General features: G+C 44.7%; 1 protein-coding gene across 2 annotated transcripts in view; it reads left to right on the forward strand.

Annotated features, from left to right (window-relative positions):
* The first annotated feature begins 319 nt into the window (after window positions 1-319).
* Window positions 320-17,722, forward strand: part of NEBL (nebulette) — a 200,336-nt gene continuing 182,933 nt past the window's right edge. For both annotated transcript variants that reach the window (XM_060248392.1, XM_060248393.1), the window contains exons 1-2: window positions 320-573; window positions 2,508-2,602. In XM_060248392.1, the coding sequence (XP_060104375.1) occupies window positions 505-573; window positions 2,508-2,602 (164 nt within the window). In that variant the 5' untranslated portion in view covers window positions 320-504. The remainder of the gene's footprint in view (window positions 574-2,507; window positions 2,603-17,722) is intronic.

A 17,722-nucleotide genomic window follows, 5' to 3' on the forward strand; every position in this document is an offset into this window, starting at 1 on the left:
TGCAGCTCTTCATGGACGGGAGCCGAGCGAAAGGGCTGTTGCCTTCGTCCCTCGGGGCTCCTCTCGCTTTCCCTTTGTGAGGAGAACCAGTTGGCCTTTCTTGCCCCCTCCCCAGCCCAGTTTGAGGCTCTCCAAGGGCTCCGGCTCGCTTTCCCCGCCGCTCCTCCGCGACGCCTGGCTTGGCGAGGAGAGAGAGAGCCGCGCGAATCAAGCAGCCCGCCCTTCTGCCCGCGCGGGGCTGGCTCTGCGGAGGAACGGAGCGCGCAGGCACGAGGCGGAGGCTCCAGGCAGCCCTTCCCCTCCCACTCGCTCGCACATGCCGCTGAGCTTCTGTCGCAGCAGCAGCCGCCGCCGCCTCCGCCCGCTGGAGCCGCGCTCTCTCCGCCGCTGACCTTCCCTCCTGCCTGTGGTCCCCGAGAAAGTCGCGCTCGCGGGGTGGGCAGGGAATGCCCCAGCGGCTCCGGGCGGCTGCCTCCGCTGGGCTCCTTGGCCGGCACCTTGACCATGAACCCTCAGTGCGCCCGCTGTGGCAAAGTCGTCTATCCGACCGAGAAAGTCAACTGCCTGGATAAGGTGGGCGCCTGAGAGGAGGGGGACAGGGGTTCGGGGGGCGGCGGCGGCAAGGGCCTCAGCGAGTCCCCCTCAAGCGCTGTGCTTCACCTGCTGCAAGTCGGTGTCCTCACATGGGGGGCTGGCGGGATGCATTGCGTTTGTTGGGGGGTGGGGCAGGGGTCTCGGGATTGCGCTTTCCCGCCTGCAGGCACTCGAACTTGGGAAAGGTCTCCTGTGAGGTGGGAAATGGAGCTCCTCGGCAACACCAGAGGCTCGGCCTCCCCCCACCCCCGCCGGGTTCCCAGGCCTCGGAGGCGCCCTGCAATTGAGGCACCGGCTCCAAAGGCTGGCCTCGCGTTCTTCGGGTTGTGAGGCGGCGGCGTGAGGGAAGGGGTGAAGGGAGAGGAGTTAGGGGAGGCTGCCGGGGCGAGGGCGCTGCGGCCAGGATTCACCAGCTAGTGGCCAGGAGAGCTGGGCAAAGCGACGTGGAAAGGGCCTGGCGCGGACTGAGCTGGGCTGCGGCTGCAGGGGCTTGGACGAAAAAGGAGGGGCCGGAGCAAACCTTCCGGGGGCCAATGGAGCGCCCGCGCCGGAGGCTTTCACCTCGTAGCCTCCACTCTGTTACCCCAGGACTGACGCATCGCCTAGCAGGAGGACTGGGCTGTTTGGAGCCCCGTGGCCCTCGGGTTTGGGGAGGGGCCCCGGTCCCCTTCAGCCGCTCCCCGAAGCCCCGCCTTTGGCTGCCCGTCCGGCTGCTTCATTGGACGCTTTCAGTGCGGCTCCCACCCCCGGGCCCCTCAGCGCGGGAGACGAGGCCCCTGGGAGAGTCCGGGCAGGGCTGCAGTGCAGGAGAGATGCTTTCTTACGCAACAGCGGCAGGCAGCCGGCTGCTGGCCTGGCATGACTGACAGGCAGGCAAGGCAACGGGAGGGGGAGAGAAGCATCGGCAGCCCGCGCGTGCCCTTCCCTTCGGAATGCTTTCTCCCTCGCCCCGCTCGGGGTTCACAGGGCGCGATTGTCTGAAGGAAACCGCAAACGCCCAGGCTATGACAGATGCGTCCTCACCAGAAAACAAGGGATTAGTTGGCTCTCTGGGAGACTTCAGAGTTTTGCGTAGCTTGTCACAGAAACAAGCTTCATGGGCTGGGTTTGCTGTTCGCTTCTTGGGATGGGTCTTGTTGGAATTTAAGAAAACACCACCACCATACCGATTTTCCTACTAGCACGCAATATGTCAAAGGCATGGGTTTTTTGGGGTGTGTGTGCGTATGTACTCCTGAAAAAGACAACCTTAGGGTCAAGCAAGGGTGTGGAGCAGAATGGGGAGAGGGTTGTGGCTTATTTTAAAGGGCCTGATGCCTAGCTGGTGAAACTTTTCCTAGGGCTTGGTGTATGTTGTTGTAACAAGGATACTTGATCTGTTTTTAATCATTAAAAGGGGCGGAATTAAAGGGCACTCATATTGCTTAGGGTGGGGTGTGTCTAGTTGTTAGAATGCCAGAGGAAGAAACTGGGAGGGGTCACTTCTTAGAGTTACTGAATCAAGTTTTTTAAGGATTATTCTATAAACAGGATGAAACACTGTTTAGACAAATTTCACTCTGTCCACTCCTCCTTAGGAGGTATTTTTCTTCTTTCTGCAAGTCAGGGTGGGGGTGAGAGATGGTTGTTTGCTGCAATTAAGAGTACACCTATTAATTTTATTGACTACATAATCACCCCTAAAGTCTTGAGATGGTTTACAACTTCATAAAAGTATAACATAGGAGGTGCATGTGCCTTGCATTATGGAAATATTTGCAATAGAATTTGTGGCATGCACAGGTTTGAAAGGGTTTAATTTATACAACAAAGTAACATTTATCTGTAGTGTTAGTGGATTTAATGGGACTTACACAAATAGCAAATGTTGGCAGTGTAAAACCTTGTTTAATAATAATAATTTCCCCCCCCAGTACTGGCACAAAGGATGTTTCCATTGCGAAGTCTGCAAAATGGCTCTGAACATGAACAATTACAAAGGGTATGAGAAGAAACCATATTGCAATGCGTAAGTATTACAAATATCAGTTTTTGCAGAACTGAACTGAATCTCATGGGGTGTGATGGAGAGGGCAGGTATGCCTTTGCATTGTGAACCTATTGATTTGGATCCGTTGTGAGATTTCAGCATACAGAAGGGATTTCCATTCATGCAACACAACTTCCCTGCCTCCCCACTCCAGCTGCAGTCCAAAATCCTCTGGAATGCTTTTTCTGGTTGAGCAGCATGGGTGTGGAGGGGGGTGAGAGTTGGAGGTCTGCAGCAGGAGGGGGAATACGCAAAATCTCCCCCCTTTGAACACACAAATTATTCGGTGAATTGAAGCCATTCATTGAATTGTAGTATTAAGTATGCATGTGCTTGATATATAAAGATGGCTTCAGAATGTGGAATTGGTGTATATACTGGGTATAATTCTATCCTGAAAGGCATGAATGGAAAAGAAGGTCTTCACCGATGTATATGTGGAGTCCCATTCGAACCTGGTATGTGACATGTATGTATAACATATCCATGTCAAAAAGATCAGTTGTCCTCATTTCTGCATTATAGTGTATGCTATTGATACATCTGATGTAGTTACTAATTTCCTAAGTGCCCTAAGCATAAGCAGTCCAGATTGTGATAACACACCTTGATATCTATGGTGAATTAAAATGATGACTCATCTCCTTTGTTGTTGACTTTAATGAAGATGCTGTAGCAGTAAAAATGCCATTGGTGTGTCATTGAGTGAAGTTTGACTCTTTTGATGTCAAAATGGATCCAGGTTGGTCTGAAGCAATAGAACAAAGCTGGAGCCACTGGACTGTAACTTTGTTCTAATGACAAAATGGTATCAATAACTGGATTTCTTTCTGAAGGTATGGGAGGAACTGGAAAAGCAACATCCTGCCTATTTTATGGCAGTTTCCCAAGAGTGCATATGTGTGCTAGGAGTTTGTCTGTTTCAGTTGTTTATTTGACTGTTATATGTAATGATATAAAATATGTAATTGATATATGCATTGATATAAAAACCTGGTTCATGCTGGTGGTGGTGGTGGCAGCAATATTTCCACAATGTATAAATTAGTACTCTTATTAAGTTCATTTTCCTTGCTGTGAATAATCCATGTTTAGCATTAATATAATCTTTCTGAACATTCTGTGTAAAGCCAGTTGTATTAAAAAAAGATTTAGACAAGTCTCTTGATGTTCACCTTCGTTAGCTAAATGGTGAAACTGTGGGTCAGTGGGAAAGCATCTGCTTTGCATGTAAAAAGTCCCAGGTTCAGAGCAGTTATAGGAATCAAGTAGTGTGAAAGCACTTTAGAGCCTCTGCCCCTTATCATGGGACTTGCAACAGGACAATAGATGCTGGTTTCCTACAGGATCTCAGTTTAGAAGAAATGCAGAGTCCTAATTCTGGTCAGGTCCTCTGTGCAAGAGGAAAAGGGGCTTCTGCCTCCCACCTGTGCTAATTTTCCTACTGAGAACAGTGTTGGGGGCATTATTTCCCCCAGTGATATTTGGATTGGAAAATGGTGTGAACAGGAAGACAGTAGCCTCCTTTCCCCTGTGCTGTGTACCCACAACCAGGACTGGGGCCATGTGGCATTTCTGAAATGAGATCCTAATATCAGTTAGTCTTTATTACATTCCACAGGCCATTCAGTAGCAGACTAATTTGTTATATGGCTGTAAGTCCCTGTGGCATTCATGTGGCAGATGTAACGTAGTTTCATGGTAAGCATGTAGTAGTTTTAGATAAACAGTACTGTAATTATATTTTCTGCTATGGGATAGAATGGCTATAAATCCTGTATTTTATGATTATATTACGATCATTTTCTTAATAGTAAACAAAATTCAGACTTTTTTTGTATCTTGATGCCTAACTGTCTTTTAGAAGATATTGGCCTTTTTGCCCCAAGGTTTTAATTGGACAGCTCCACTAGACAGTCAGAAAAGGACTCCTCTCAAATTCTTCCAACATGGTCCATGTCCTGGCATGAATGCTAATTTTGACTAATAATAATGAAAATTGTGTCCTTAGCATCTGGCCAGTAAAATCCCTTGTTTCCCAGTATCTGTCCATATTAAAAAATGGAATGTTCTTGTCTAGATTGATCTTTCATGCTGCCTGATAATTTAGATTCAATAAAATGCTTTTAAAATGCAATGGGGACAAATAATTTAAATAGTATTGATTTCAAGAAGATTTCCTATTGAAACAAACAAGATTTTAAAAGTCTATTCTTAGACTGGGGTACTCCCGATATTTCTAAGGTGGTTTTTTTACACACACACATGGAGTTCTTGCTAGAGAGAAAACAGAGTTCCCTTTGGATTCCTTGGCTTCTGCTGATTAGAATATGTTATAATCTTTTTTTCCAGTTTTATTTACCTTTTGATAATTGATTTTTGTCTAGCCGGTTAAACATAAGTTGCTTTTTGCATTAATAATTTAATGTACATTTGTAGAAGAGGTTCAATATTTTCATGGCCAGTTGGACTGTTTGAAAGGGCTGAGTGTGGGTTGGGAACTGATAGATTCTTCAGTAATGCACTATTGTGGGGAAAAATAGATATAAATTGTTGCTTACCAGCTTCTGCGTTCACTGTAACACCTCATGGCTGAACAGTACTTCTTTTGGTTTCGCCTTTAGAATGCTGGCAAGTGATGAGTATTGTGTTCCGAAAATGTAAATGTAAACCTTTGGACATGTGCAATAATATGATGCCTTTATGCAAAAGCAGCAAACTTCAAACTTAAGACTTGTGTTTCTTGGCCTGAGAAATGGAAGTGCTAATTAGTAAACTGTGCATATGTTGGATTCAGGCATGAGCTTCAAAAAAGGAACAGAAGGGGAGAGATTCAAGTGGGAAAGAGAGGGGCCTCTTCACAAGCCTGTTACAGCTGCAAGGAAAAAAACACACACCCTAGCCTGTGTGAACTACAGGTGCTTCAACTTATGCTGTGCTTATTTTGTGTACATATTTTTCAGTGGTCAGAATCTGGTTTTTGCCATGTTCTGACAAACTGCTCCAAATGTATGCTTGTTAGTGGTGCTATGCAAAAAGCTGAATCTTAACCTACAAAATGTGCCTACAACCAATTCTGCAGAGACTGAAGCTTCTTGGTTTTCCTCATACTTGGCATTGACTAGTATGGTTGTGTGAAGATCTCCAAGGCATGAACAGTATGCCTAGTTAAGTAGTAGAAGTAAACATGTGCTAGACTTATATGACCTAAGAAGAAGCAGGCTGATTCTGATTAGTGACATTCCAGAAGTAGGCAGTGTTGATATATCTATCTTAGAACAGGGGCATGTGATTTCTTATGGACCTGATACATCTGTGGGTGGACAACAAAGATAATACAACAGCGTATTAAGTCTTGCCTAATCGTTTGATTGGTTTAATAAGTCAAACACCAGAGAGCTATAGTAGGGCAATTTATAGGGGAAAAATGTAATCTGCCCTTAAATATTGTGAGCTTGACATAACTTTGTAAGATGCTCTCTGGTAAAACTAGAACGTGTGATTGTTAGCCCAACAGCAGGTATTTATTAAATCTACTTCAGTATTTCATTTTTTCCTCAGTATAATCTCCCTGCTCCCACACACTCTTTTCTGTTCTCTGTATTTCTTTCCTGGTGTTCATCTTTTCTTCATGCCTTTCTCCTAGTCTTTCTTTAATTTCTTTTTCTTTTCTTTTTTTTGCATAATAGAAAAGGACAAATTATATTCATTTACTTTGTTTATAACCCAACTTTGGGTCTCCAGTGGTGACCCAAAGCAGTCCCCATAACAAATGTTACAAAGAGGTGGAAGAGAGAAGAAAATCAGGTAATTCATTTACTTTGTTTATAACCCAACTTTGGGTCTCCAGTGGTGACCCAAAGCAGTCCCCATAACAAATGTTACAAAGAGGTGGAAGAGAGAAGAAAATCAGGTAATTCATTTACTTTGTTTATAACCCAACTTTGGGTCTCCAGTGGTGACCCAAAGCAGTCCCCATAACAAATGTTACAAAGAGGTGGAAGAGAGAAGAAAATCAGGTAATGCTTCTGGGTATACTATTAGAATAAGTGAAGTTTAAACTTCTTTCCGTCATCTTGTAGACAAAAAAAGATGTCTCCCTATATAACCTTGTAGGAAGGGCATATATCTAGTTGTGATGCCCATCTGGGGCATTTATTTGTTTATTAAACATTTATAACCTGCTTTTCCTCATAGAATCATAGGCCGTTTTCGCACTCACGTTTTACTGGCGCCACGACCCTCCTGACGCCGGCGAATCTGCATGGATTTCACACCAGAAGCGCCGGCGCACCCAGAAGCGCCGGCTACTTCCGTCGCTAAGCCAGCGCAAACGCAAATCGCAAAGATGCAGGAAAACGTTTGCGCTGGCTTAGCGACGGAAGTAGCCGGCGCTTCTGGGTGCGCCGGCGCTTCTGGTGTGAAATCCATGCAGATTCGCCGGCGTCAGGAGGGTCGTGGCGCCAGTAAAACGTGAGTGCGAAAACACCCATAGAGTTGGAAGGGACCTCCAAGGTCATCTACTAAAACCCCCCCATAACCCTTCACAATCCTTGGCAAAATTGGCCTGGAGAAAAATTGCTGCCTGACCCCAAAGTGGTGAACAGCATTCCCTGGGTGTGTAAGAAAGGTTCAAGTTAAAACTGAAAATAAATAGCAAACCTCAGATCTCTCCCCCCTTAAAAGATGCCTGCTGTTCAAACCCCATCAAAAGCTTTGGCAGACAGGCAGGCCTTGCAGCTCCCCTGAAGGCTGCCAAGGAGGGAACTTCTTCCCACTGCTTGAGGGAGCCCATTCCAGAAAGCTCGAACCACAAGTTGATGCCAGATGGGTCATCCTGAGTGGTAGGAGAGCCAGTAAATGGTTACCTGATTATCATAGTTGGCACACAGGGGCATTTAAATAAAATCCAGATGTTCAAGGCAAGGAGGAAAAGTGGCTAAAAGCACTTATTTGCCATAATGAGCCTGTCTTCTACTCATTGATCTGACATTGTTGGCTTGGACTGGTTGCTTCAGATTTAAATGATTTTGTATGAGAGGTTTTATATCCACTGCACCACATTGTCCTGGGAGTGGAGACTTTTTTTTTACCTTCTCTGTTCTGCATTCTGTGAAGGCCTCTAATGGATTTGGTGTTTGTGCTATCATAATTACTAGCTGGGGAGAGGCTGACTAGAATATGAGGTCAGACTATATGACTGCTCTCCTGTATCTTTTAAAAAAGAGTCAGGACAGAGCATTCTTCATGAGGCTGCCACAGTATGGAGTGGAGTTGAGGACAATTAACATTATTGCTATCTGGAGGGTGAGCTCTTGGAGTCTCATGTTTTCACAACACAGACTGGTGAATTCAATGAAATAAAATGTACTTGAGTCTCATTGATTGGGCAATAGCATCCCAGCACTGGTAGTACTGCTTTTTCTAACAGCCAGAGGAAGACAACTTCCTTTCTCTGGAGTTTAGTAGTGGTTTCATATTTAGAAGTTAGTTGAAGATATGAAGATATGAAGCTGCCTTATACTGAATCAGACACTTGGTCCATCAAAGTCAGTATTGTCTTCTCAGACTGGCAGCGGCTCTCCAGGGTCTCCAGCTGAGGTTTCTCACACCTATTTGCCTGGACCCTTTTTTGGAGATGCCGGGGATTGAACCTGGGACCTTCTGCTTCCCAAGCAGATGCTCTGCCACTGAGCCACCGTCCCTCCCAGTTCATATTAGGCACCTTGTATTTCTATAATAAAATGGTGATATTTTCTGAGAAACCAAGATTATGTGCCATATTGGCTTTTTGCCTGTCCAGAAATCAAGAATGAGGTAATAGGGCTGAAAATCCAAGTGATGCATTCTGTTTATAGGCGGATAATCACAAAAGCAGAACAATCACGACAAAAGATCTGGCTACTAAAACATGATAGTAGGAAGGACTGAAGATATTCAGAGTGCAAGAAAAGCACAGCAGCTTTGAACCCTTGGCATGTTTACAGGAAAAATTATTTTGTATGTTTTTGTATGCTATTGTGGTCCATTAGGAATTTTCCTGTTGGATGAGAAGATGGAACTTGAACAATTCTGGTGCATATGACTGCCCCATGTACATCATACCTTCTCTGAAGACTTAATATGATGTCATTAACTCAGTTCAACAACAGCAGGGTGAAAAATGTAATTTGATAGCCCTCACTGTGTATCAGATGCTTTTGCAAACTTGGAGACCTACAGTCCACAGATTGACTGGTTATTTTAAGACCCCTACGAACTTCCTTCCCGCCCCCCCTGGTCTGTTCTGTCTAATTTGTTGTGTCCACTTGGGTGCCTATCTTTTTTCTTATCTCATTCCTCACCTCCAGTTCCCAAATCTTCTGCTTTCTGTTTCCTTTAGCCACTGAATTCTGTTTTTTTTATGTTACCTTCTACCTGTAGAAACTTTTTGCCCTCCATGAATGGCAGCCATAGACTCTCTGCTTGCCTCATCCTTATGTGACATTTTAGCGGATCAACCAGTCATTGCTAGCAGATCAACCATCACCATAGATTCCTTGGCACAAAAAGAGGAACAGCATCTATGAGAAATTTTTATAGGCTGTAAGCAAAAGCAGATAAATCTTCCAAAACGTAGTCTCCAAATCTTTTGCAGACTGTTTCTTGTTCTATTCATTTCTACAAGCAAAGGAGTTACAAACCTGTGTTAAAAATGTTGGGATCTTGAGGAACCTGGCTGAATGCAAGTGGATATTGTACTGGAAGCCAATTTCTGTGATTCATAGCATGATTGCAGCTCTGTGGTAATCTAATGTCTCTGCTTGTAGTTGAGCCAGCAGGACTTCTGTTTTTCAGGTCGCAGCTAGCTTTCATTAGCATATACCTGATGCTTTGATAAAATAACTGCATTTTTTTTTGTTAAAACCTCATGACGTTCACTGCTTTGTGAACCCTGCTCTTCTTTCAGATGGACCCACTGCCACACTAGCTGGTGAGATGGGATGGGGAGGAGTGATGGAGAGGAGGTACTCAGCAGCAATTCAGGCAGGAGCTGGGGGCCTGAGGCAGTAGGTCAGGCTGAGTTGGTGGTAGCAGTAGCTAGCCCAGTGGAAGTGGGAGTCTGGCCTCCTGCTGTCATGGATTCATGATGGAATGGGGAAATTGGGGGTGGATGGAAGAAGGCAACCCTTAGGAAGAGGGAAGAGGCAGCTGTGATGGCAGCACCGCGTTGCAAGACTCAGTGCTCAAGAAAGCAGCAGTGGTAATTTGGGACAGTGCCTGGGTCTGACAGGATGGAAGAGGGTGCCTAGCCCCAAATAGGAAGGCAAGGTGTCCATGGCATCAGTGCTGGTGGGCAACACCATGCTGGCTGGCACCCCCTGAGCTGGGGTGAGCCAGCCAGGGAAGGAAAGATTCAGCAGGGTAGGCTCAGTGCATGCCCTGATTTGAGGCATTTAGATTGGAAGATGAGGGGATTGCAGTGCTCAGCTTTGACAGACTGCAGTCCACATTTGGTGAGGGAAAGTGGACAGTGGATGAACTCAGGGCAGCAGAGTTGGGCAGAGCCTAGTGTATGGTGAGGAGAAATCTACCTCCTATTCCTCTAGCATCAACTGCAAGTTGAGGTGGCAGTGCACTGCAGCTTTTAAGGTGGACAGTGCTCTTTATTAGCCTCCATAGCCTCACAGAGACTGGAGGAGAAAGCAGGGCTAGCAGGCTGCACAGAAGGCAGCAGGCTGGAGGAAAAGTGCCAATGCAGCCAATGTATGTTGTTGTAGCTATCTGTGCTGTGGCCTGGTCCCAGCACAGACAGCTAAAACCCAATTGATCAAAAGAGATGCAGGAATGCTGTGCCAGTGCTTCTGTTGTTGTTGTTGCTGTCAAGTTGCAGTCAAATTATATCATCATCATTTAGTTTATTTATATTCCACCCATTCCCCCATGGGGGCTCATTTATAGCAACTCTGTAGGGTTTTCAAGGCAAAAGACTAACGGAGGTGATTTGCCATTTCCTCTGCACAGTGACTCTTGTCTTCTCATCCAAATACTGTCTCTCATCCAGATACTGTTGAGGGCCAACCCTGCTTAGCTTTCAAGATCCCATGAGATCTTGGGCTGTCCAGGCCAGGGTGTGCCAGTGCATACAGGCACAAAAAAGCCCTGGATAAGATGATTCTAATGCTACCATGATGGAAATGCTTCATTACAGTTTTTTCATAGCAGATCATGCTTATAAAATTGTTATTCAGAGAACAGTGTTATCTTATAGTTGAAGGCAGGGTTTTTTTTTTGAGCTGCAATGCACAGGAACGCAGTTCCGACTGGCTTGGTGTCAGGGGGTGTGGCCTACTATGCAAATAAGTTCCTGCTGGGCTTCTACAGAAAAGCCCTGTGTGAAAAAAATGTTGCTATCAGGGGGTTTGGCCTAATATGTGAATAAGTTCCTGCTGACTTTTTCTACAAAAAAGGCCCTGGTAGAGGGTCAAGTGACTGTAGGTTGGTTTGATTAGCATGGTCAAACTTTTATTTTGAGTAGACTGTGTCCTGACCTCCTTTGAAAATTGCTGCTACAATGATATTTAATTTTTATCCACTTCAGAAATTCAGTTGTAAAGCAGTTACATTGATTCCTATAAGGTGTATAGATCTTGCAAGGGCAAGAGCATTAGCTACTGTCTTTGAGAGAGTAATGAAAGCAAAAATATTAGGGCTCAGTTTATACAGAATTGGGTAAATAACTGGCCAGTAATCTAGGGGTTATTCTGTCCTCTTAAACAGTTGAAATACACAAAGTTTTATTTTGCTTGAAGTAAATTCCCTAAGCAGCCCTTTCTTTTCCTGTTTGTTTTGATGTCAGTCTGTATATAGCATATACAATTGTATGTGTCCTGATGTTTGGTCTTCCTTCAGGGCTGATCTAAGCCTCTTAGAAGTAAGAGCTTCGTGGCTATAGATAGTAAGGAGCCTTCAAGCATGGCTTCGTTGCTCATATGAATAGGGGTTTGTTGAGAGGGTTGGCATTCTGGTGGAGGCATTGCTTCATGCAAGTTATAATTCCAGTATTTGTACCTGAGAGGCAGGTAATGGCAAACCACCTCTGAAAGTCTCTTGCCTTGGAAACCCTACAGGGTTGCCATAAGCTGGCTGCCACTTGACAACACTTTTCCATTTATATCTTGATAGAGAGTTGTTAGTTAGCATTGCAACTTTGCTCTGTGCTGTATATGTCAGTGAGTGGTTCAGCCTCAAATGTTTGTTTCTGCTTACATAAGTAAGAACACAGAAAACCGTAGAACACAGAAAACCAACTGCCCAGGACCTGAATTCAGCAGGAGCTCACAGGAGCGCGGCTCCTTTTACCTCCAGCTGGGGTTTGCATGCAGTGGGGAGTTTTCTCCCTGCTGCATACAGATCCAGGGAGATATGCAAATGAGATATGCTACTGAGCTCCTGCACCTTTTTTCCTACAAAATGACACCTACTTACAGTTCATTCCTAAACAGAGTTCTGTCTTTTTAAACCTGCTGTCTTCAGTCAGCTTAGAATGATGTGACTCCATTAGGATTCTAGAGATAAGTGTTGTGTGGGCAACTGGTGATTAATGAGTTTTGCTGTGTTTATTTTGAAACAGACTTAACTGAAAAAATTAATCTCCAAAAAGTATTCTGTAATGGCCATTTTTGCTAAATAATTGAGAAACAGTTTACTGGAGCTTTCAGTTTAGCCAAGCCTTTTCAGTTGTCCTGTTCTTGGTATCTAATTAATATGGAAAATGTATGTTAATCCTTGTTCACATTTGACATTTGTAAATTTAGTAATTCTCTGTGCAGTTTTCTTATTTCTGTGCAAAGCAGGAACATATAAATGGCTCTGGTTATGCTTTTAGCGGGATGCTTCTTGCTAATTGCTTTATAGATTTATAGCAATTTACAGCAATCCTGTGCAAATCAGTGGGTTTAAGAAGAATGTAACTCTGCTTAGGGTTGTGCTGTCTGACACTGAAGCGTGGAATGGTTCAGTATGTGTTAATCTTTTCAGTACTTGAACTGCATCTGTTGATGAAAGAAAGCTTCCTTTTGGGAAAATGGATACAACAAAGATACATTTGTTAGCTTGTATCAGACCTTGCAACTGAAATCTGTGTTTCGGTTCTACCCTTCTGCTAGAGCCAGCTAACCTTGCTGCCTGGAGAAATCTCTTTAAGACAACCAGAATCTTTTGAAAAGTACCTGCCAAGCTCTGTGGAGTAAAACTCACATCACGAATTCTTAATTAGTTTTTCTCAACACTTGCTATGAAGGGGCAGAACAGAAGTTAGGATCATCCAGCAATAATGTTTTCTGAAAATCAACTAAAACAACTGAACAAAGAAAACATTCCCCCACCCCAAAAACATTATTTCCCCCCCAGAAAACATTATTTTATAGAGGGGTGGCTTTGGGAACAAAATGGCAATGAGTTGGAGTTTAGAAATAGGTATGAAAGGAAGCAAAAGCTAGGAAATTCTCATTGGATTTCACAATATTGTATACTCTACAATCAATTTTGTGTTGGTCTTGATGACATATGAATGCATTAGGTGCCTTTTAAGTTACATCTGATGAAGTTGACTTTAGTCTATGAAAGCTTATGAAAGAATAAAAAAGTGCAGCTCTTTAAGGTGCCCCAGGACTCCTGTTTATTTTTGCTGCAGTAGATTAACATCGCTGCTCAGCTGAAATTAGTCTGCTACTGAAATACTTAATGAAGAAATAACAAATAGTTTACCTCACAGTGCAATCCTAAGAATGCTTTCCTGAAATAGATGTGAGTAGGATTCTGAATAGATTTGTTTCTGATTCCATTGATAGTCTGAAAATTGCCCTCCACCTAAGTGACAAGGAGGTGTGCCATAAGAAAAGAAATTTTAGTGAAGCTTCCATGGAGCAAGAAGTACTTTAGACCAGTAGCCAAAAACTTGGTCTTGCCTAATAGGGTTGCATTTAAAAAAGTAGACTCCATTGGCTTGGATCAAATACATGACTTCTGTGAAGGGGATTCTTGATGATTCCTCCCTCCTACACACCTCAAACTCTCCCATCACTAGTGTTTCTTGAGATCTCCTGTCCCCCAGGGGCAGCACTAAAGGGTGCATTTTGGATTGCAGTGGGAAGGGGAGGAACCAATGCTATGCTGATGGAGGTCACGTCTGCAGATGTAGCCTAATATGCAAAAGAGCTCCTGCTACAAAAAAAGCCCTGCAGCTGATAGACAGGGTAACCCATGATTGATCAGGACATCACATAGGCCGTTTTCCCACTTACCTTACCCCGGAGCGACGTCCCTCTTCACCGCGCTGCGTCTGCGCGGATTTCGCACAAACTGCTGCGCAGCACCAGGAAGAGCCGCGTAGTCCCGGGGCTTTTGCGTCGCAAATGTAAACTGCTTTTTGGCGGTTTGCATTTGCGACACAAAAGCCCCGGGACTACATGGCTCTTCCTGGTCCTGCGCAGCAGTTTGTGCGAAATCCGCGCAGACGCAGTGCGGTGAAGAGGGACGTCGCTCTGGGGTAAGGTAAGTGGGAAAACGGCCATAGTTAATTACCACACCTTGGACATAGCCTCTTAACCAGGACGGACTATTTGGGGCTGTCCATTTTATCATGTTAGATGCTGGGAGTCAATGGCTATGTGTAGCTGTAATGTCAAATCTTGGCTTGTTCAAATACTGAAAAGAGAAGAAGAAGAAGAGATTAGATTTATACCCTGCCCTCCACTGGAAGTCTCAGAGTGGTTTACAATCTCCTTTCCCTTCCTCTCCCCACAACAGATGCCCTGTGAGGTTAGCTGAAGCTGAGAGCATTCTTTTGAGAACTGCTTTTTTGAAAATAGCTCAAAGAGAATTGTGACTGACCCAGGGTCATCCAGCAGCTGCGCATGGAGGATTGGGGAATCAAACCCAGTTCTCCCAGATTAGAATCTACTGCTCTTAACCACTATACCAAAGACAAATGTGTACTTCATAATTAGCAGAGTAACCCTGGTCCAGTATAAAAGCAAAATCACAAAATGCTAATAAACATCACGCTGTAACCTTTTAATGAATATTCTAAATATATAATTCAAGTCTTCGAAATAGAGTACAGTATGGACTGGCCAAATAATGTAGTATGTATTTACAAGTAATATATGTGGGTTCTAAAAAATGATGCCCAAGTTTGGCGATTGGTTGATTCATTATAGAATGTTCAGTCTCCAACTCTCCAGTTGAAGTCTCCATAGCACAAGCTTAAACCTATTGACTTCAGTGGATCTGGAACAGTATAGTTTAGGATTGCACTGATAGTCAATCAGCAGACTTATACTAGCTTTTGTTTTTTCAGAAACTTTTCAGTTCGCCATTGCTTTGCTAGGTTTGTCAGTTTTGTGCCATAATACTAATGTGGGTGTTTACTGCTATTTAACAAGAAGGTTGCATATTGTCATAGTGTGAGGAAGTTTCAATGCAATCTGTATGCAAGTGCTATCTCTCCTCTGTGGAGAGAGGTGGGAAAACAGAGCTGGAACTAGTCTGACTTGGGAGGGGAAAGTTCACTTCCAGCAAGCAAAACAAGGTTTAAAGGACAGGTTTGGTATGTCTGGAGTCTGAAACTTTTCAGTTAGGGATGTGCACTTAAAAAAAATCAATATTTTTAAGGTAGTATTTCAGAAAGAGTATACATACCAATATTCTGGGTTATTCATGTCCCCAATACTGTTTCAGGGTTTGTATTCTTTTTAATTCTGAAATTGTTTGGGTCCAACTCTCCCTAGGAGCAAAAATTACTAATCTGAGGATATTGTACTTTGGTTACATTGTGAGAAGACAAGCCTCACTGGAAAAGACTGTAATGCTAGGGAAAGTTGAAGGTAGCAGGAAGAGAGGAATACTCAACATGAGATGGATTGATTCAATCAATCAAGAAAGTCATGGCCCTCATTTCACAAGACCTGAACATGGCTGTTAATGATAGGACATTCTGGAAACCATTCATTTATAGGGTTGCCATAAATCAGAAGTGACTTGATGGTACTTAAACACCCTCCCCCCGTTATTCCTTTGGGAAGTTTTTTCTGGCACGTTGAAGTGGCTTTTTTTGTGAGTGAATGACACCAAAATTTCAGGGATCATAGTGCTACCTATTCATAAAGACACCCCAAAATTTTAAGTGAATTAGATCAGCCATCTTTGTTATCTTCATTGTTATGCATGGGGAAGAAATCCATGCTTTCTCCAGAACAGAGACCCCAGTAGGCAAGCATGCAAGAGCAAGAACTGTCCAAAACTCTCTAAATGCAAACAGAGCTAACAAGCTTAAAAAGGGTTAGTGTGAAATCAGAGAATCCCAGCAGAACCATGGGCCAACATAACCAATTTAAAGCCAGGGAATACAAGCCAAACCAACCTAAACAAGAGACACTGTTGCAAGCCCAACAGAACCAGTGTCAACCACATAAACCAAGCAGAACTCAGGGCCAGTGGGGCAAGCGCAACAGAATGAATGTCAAATCTGAGAATCCAGTTGTCCTGATGAGACAAAAAGTTATCATGTTCCCCTTAACCATCTGCTTCTGTTGGTTCAGACAGCTGTTTCCCTACTCAGTCCCTGCTATTGCTGGGAATTCTGTGAAATTGAAGAAAAACAGGCCTTAAAATATTAGCCTTAAATGTTTCTGGAATCTTTGAGAACCCAGTTACAGGTATTCTGGAAAACCAAAATGTTATTCTGGATATAAAAATATATCTCAAAAATACTGATAATGTATTCTGAATGTAAATTTGGACCAGAAATGTTGAACACCCCCCCCCCCCCTAGCTCCATCGCATTTGAGGACTAAGGTTGACCCCACAAATAAATTGCAGGAAACTTGTGACCCTATTTACTTCTTTTAAAAACATGCTTCAGACTAAGGCTAATGAAGATGCTGTTTTGATTTACATCCTCTACTACAGGCATTTTTCTGTGAATTTGCAAAGGTCTTTAAAAAGTGTGTAATGTACTGAAGTCGGAGACGTTCATATGGCAACATGCTTTATTAGCGAGTACATCACAAAGACAACATGGCGGGGCTGGGTCTCCTGTTATATACATTTCCCGGAACAACCTTCTTCCTGGTCAGGTCCAATCCTGGCCAGTTAAACTTCCCGCTACTGATCGTCATAGGCGGGCTGTGTTTGTCCTTTCAAGGCACCGCCCACAGGCGTGCTGTGCTGTACCTTCCGGGACCAACACCAGACACAACACTCCTCCCCCCCTAATTCAAGATACATAGTCTTTCAAATTAGCGGGCGGCCACCGCTCTCTGTGTGACTGCTGAGGTTCAATCTGGGGAGCTGAGGCTGCTGCCTGGGGTTCTGTAACCGCTGGTTCCTCGTTTTGGGGCGCAGTCGGCAAAGCGTTGTCTCAAGCCTGCGGAGGTATCTCCCCTGTCCTGTAAGGCTCCTCTGCCAGCGAGCTCGGCAGGGTTGCTTCTTGCGGCAGTCCCATTCTCTCCCCATTCCCCACTCCCCCTGGCCTTGCCAGTTCCTCTGGGAGAGTGCGGCGGTGAAGTTGGTCTATGTGTCTGCGGAGGAGCTGCCTCCCTTCCGACAAGACCTTGTATGAGCAGGACCTGGTGAGCCGCAACATCCAAGCTGGTATCCACTCCGGCCCACTTGCGAAGTTCTTGGCATAGACTGGATCCCCTGGAAAGAACCCTCTAGTGGCCTCCCTGGTCTTGGGGGAGCTGCGGAGGTGTGTAGGGGTGTAGCCTATCGAGCTGGGTGGTTAACCTCCTGCCCATGAGTAACTCGGAGGGGCTTATACGCCCGTAGCTGAGTTAGGGGTGATACTGTTCCCATATAGGAAGGTGGACAATCAGTGGTCCCAGTCCCCTTGAACTATGCGACCCAGGGCCTCCTTGGTTGTGCGAACCATGCGCTCCGCTTGGCCGTTAGTTGCAGGGTGAAAGGGAGCGGACTGTATGTGGTGGATGAGGTACTTATTCAGGAATTCCTGGAACTCCCGGGAGGTAAAAGCAGTGCCGTTGTCCATCACTAAGGTGTCAGGGATCCCGTGGGTGCAAAAAACCCTCCGTAAGGCTCTGACTGTTGCTGCAG

The sequence above is a fragment of the Heteronotia binoei genome, chromosome 10, assembly GCF_032191835.1.
Source record: "Heteronotia binoei isolate CCM8104 ecotype False Entrance Well chromosome 10, APGP_CSIRO_Hbin_v1, whole genome shotgun sequence".
In the NCBI taxonomy this organism is placed as follows: Eukaryota; Metazoa; Chordata; class Lepidosauria; order Squamata; family Gekkonidae; genus Heteronotia; species Heteronotia binoei.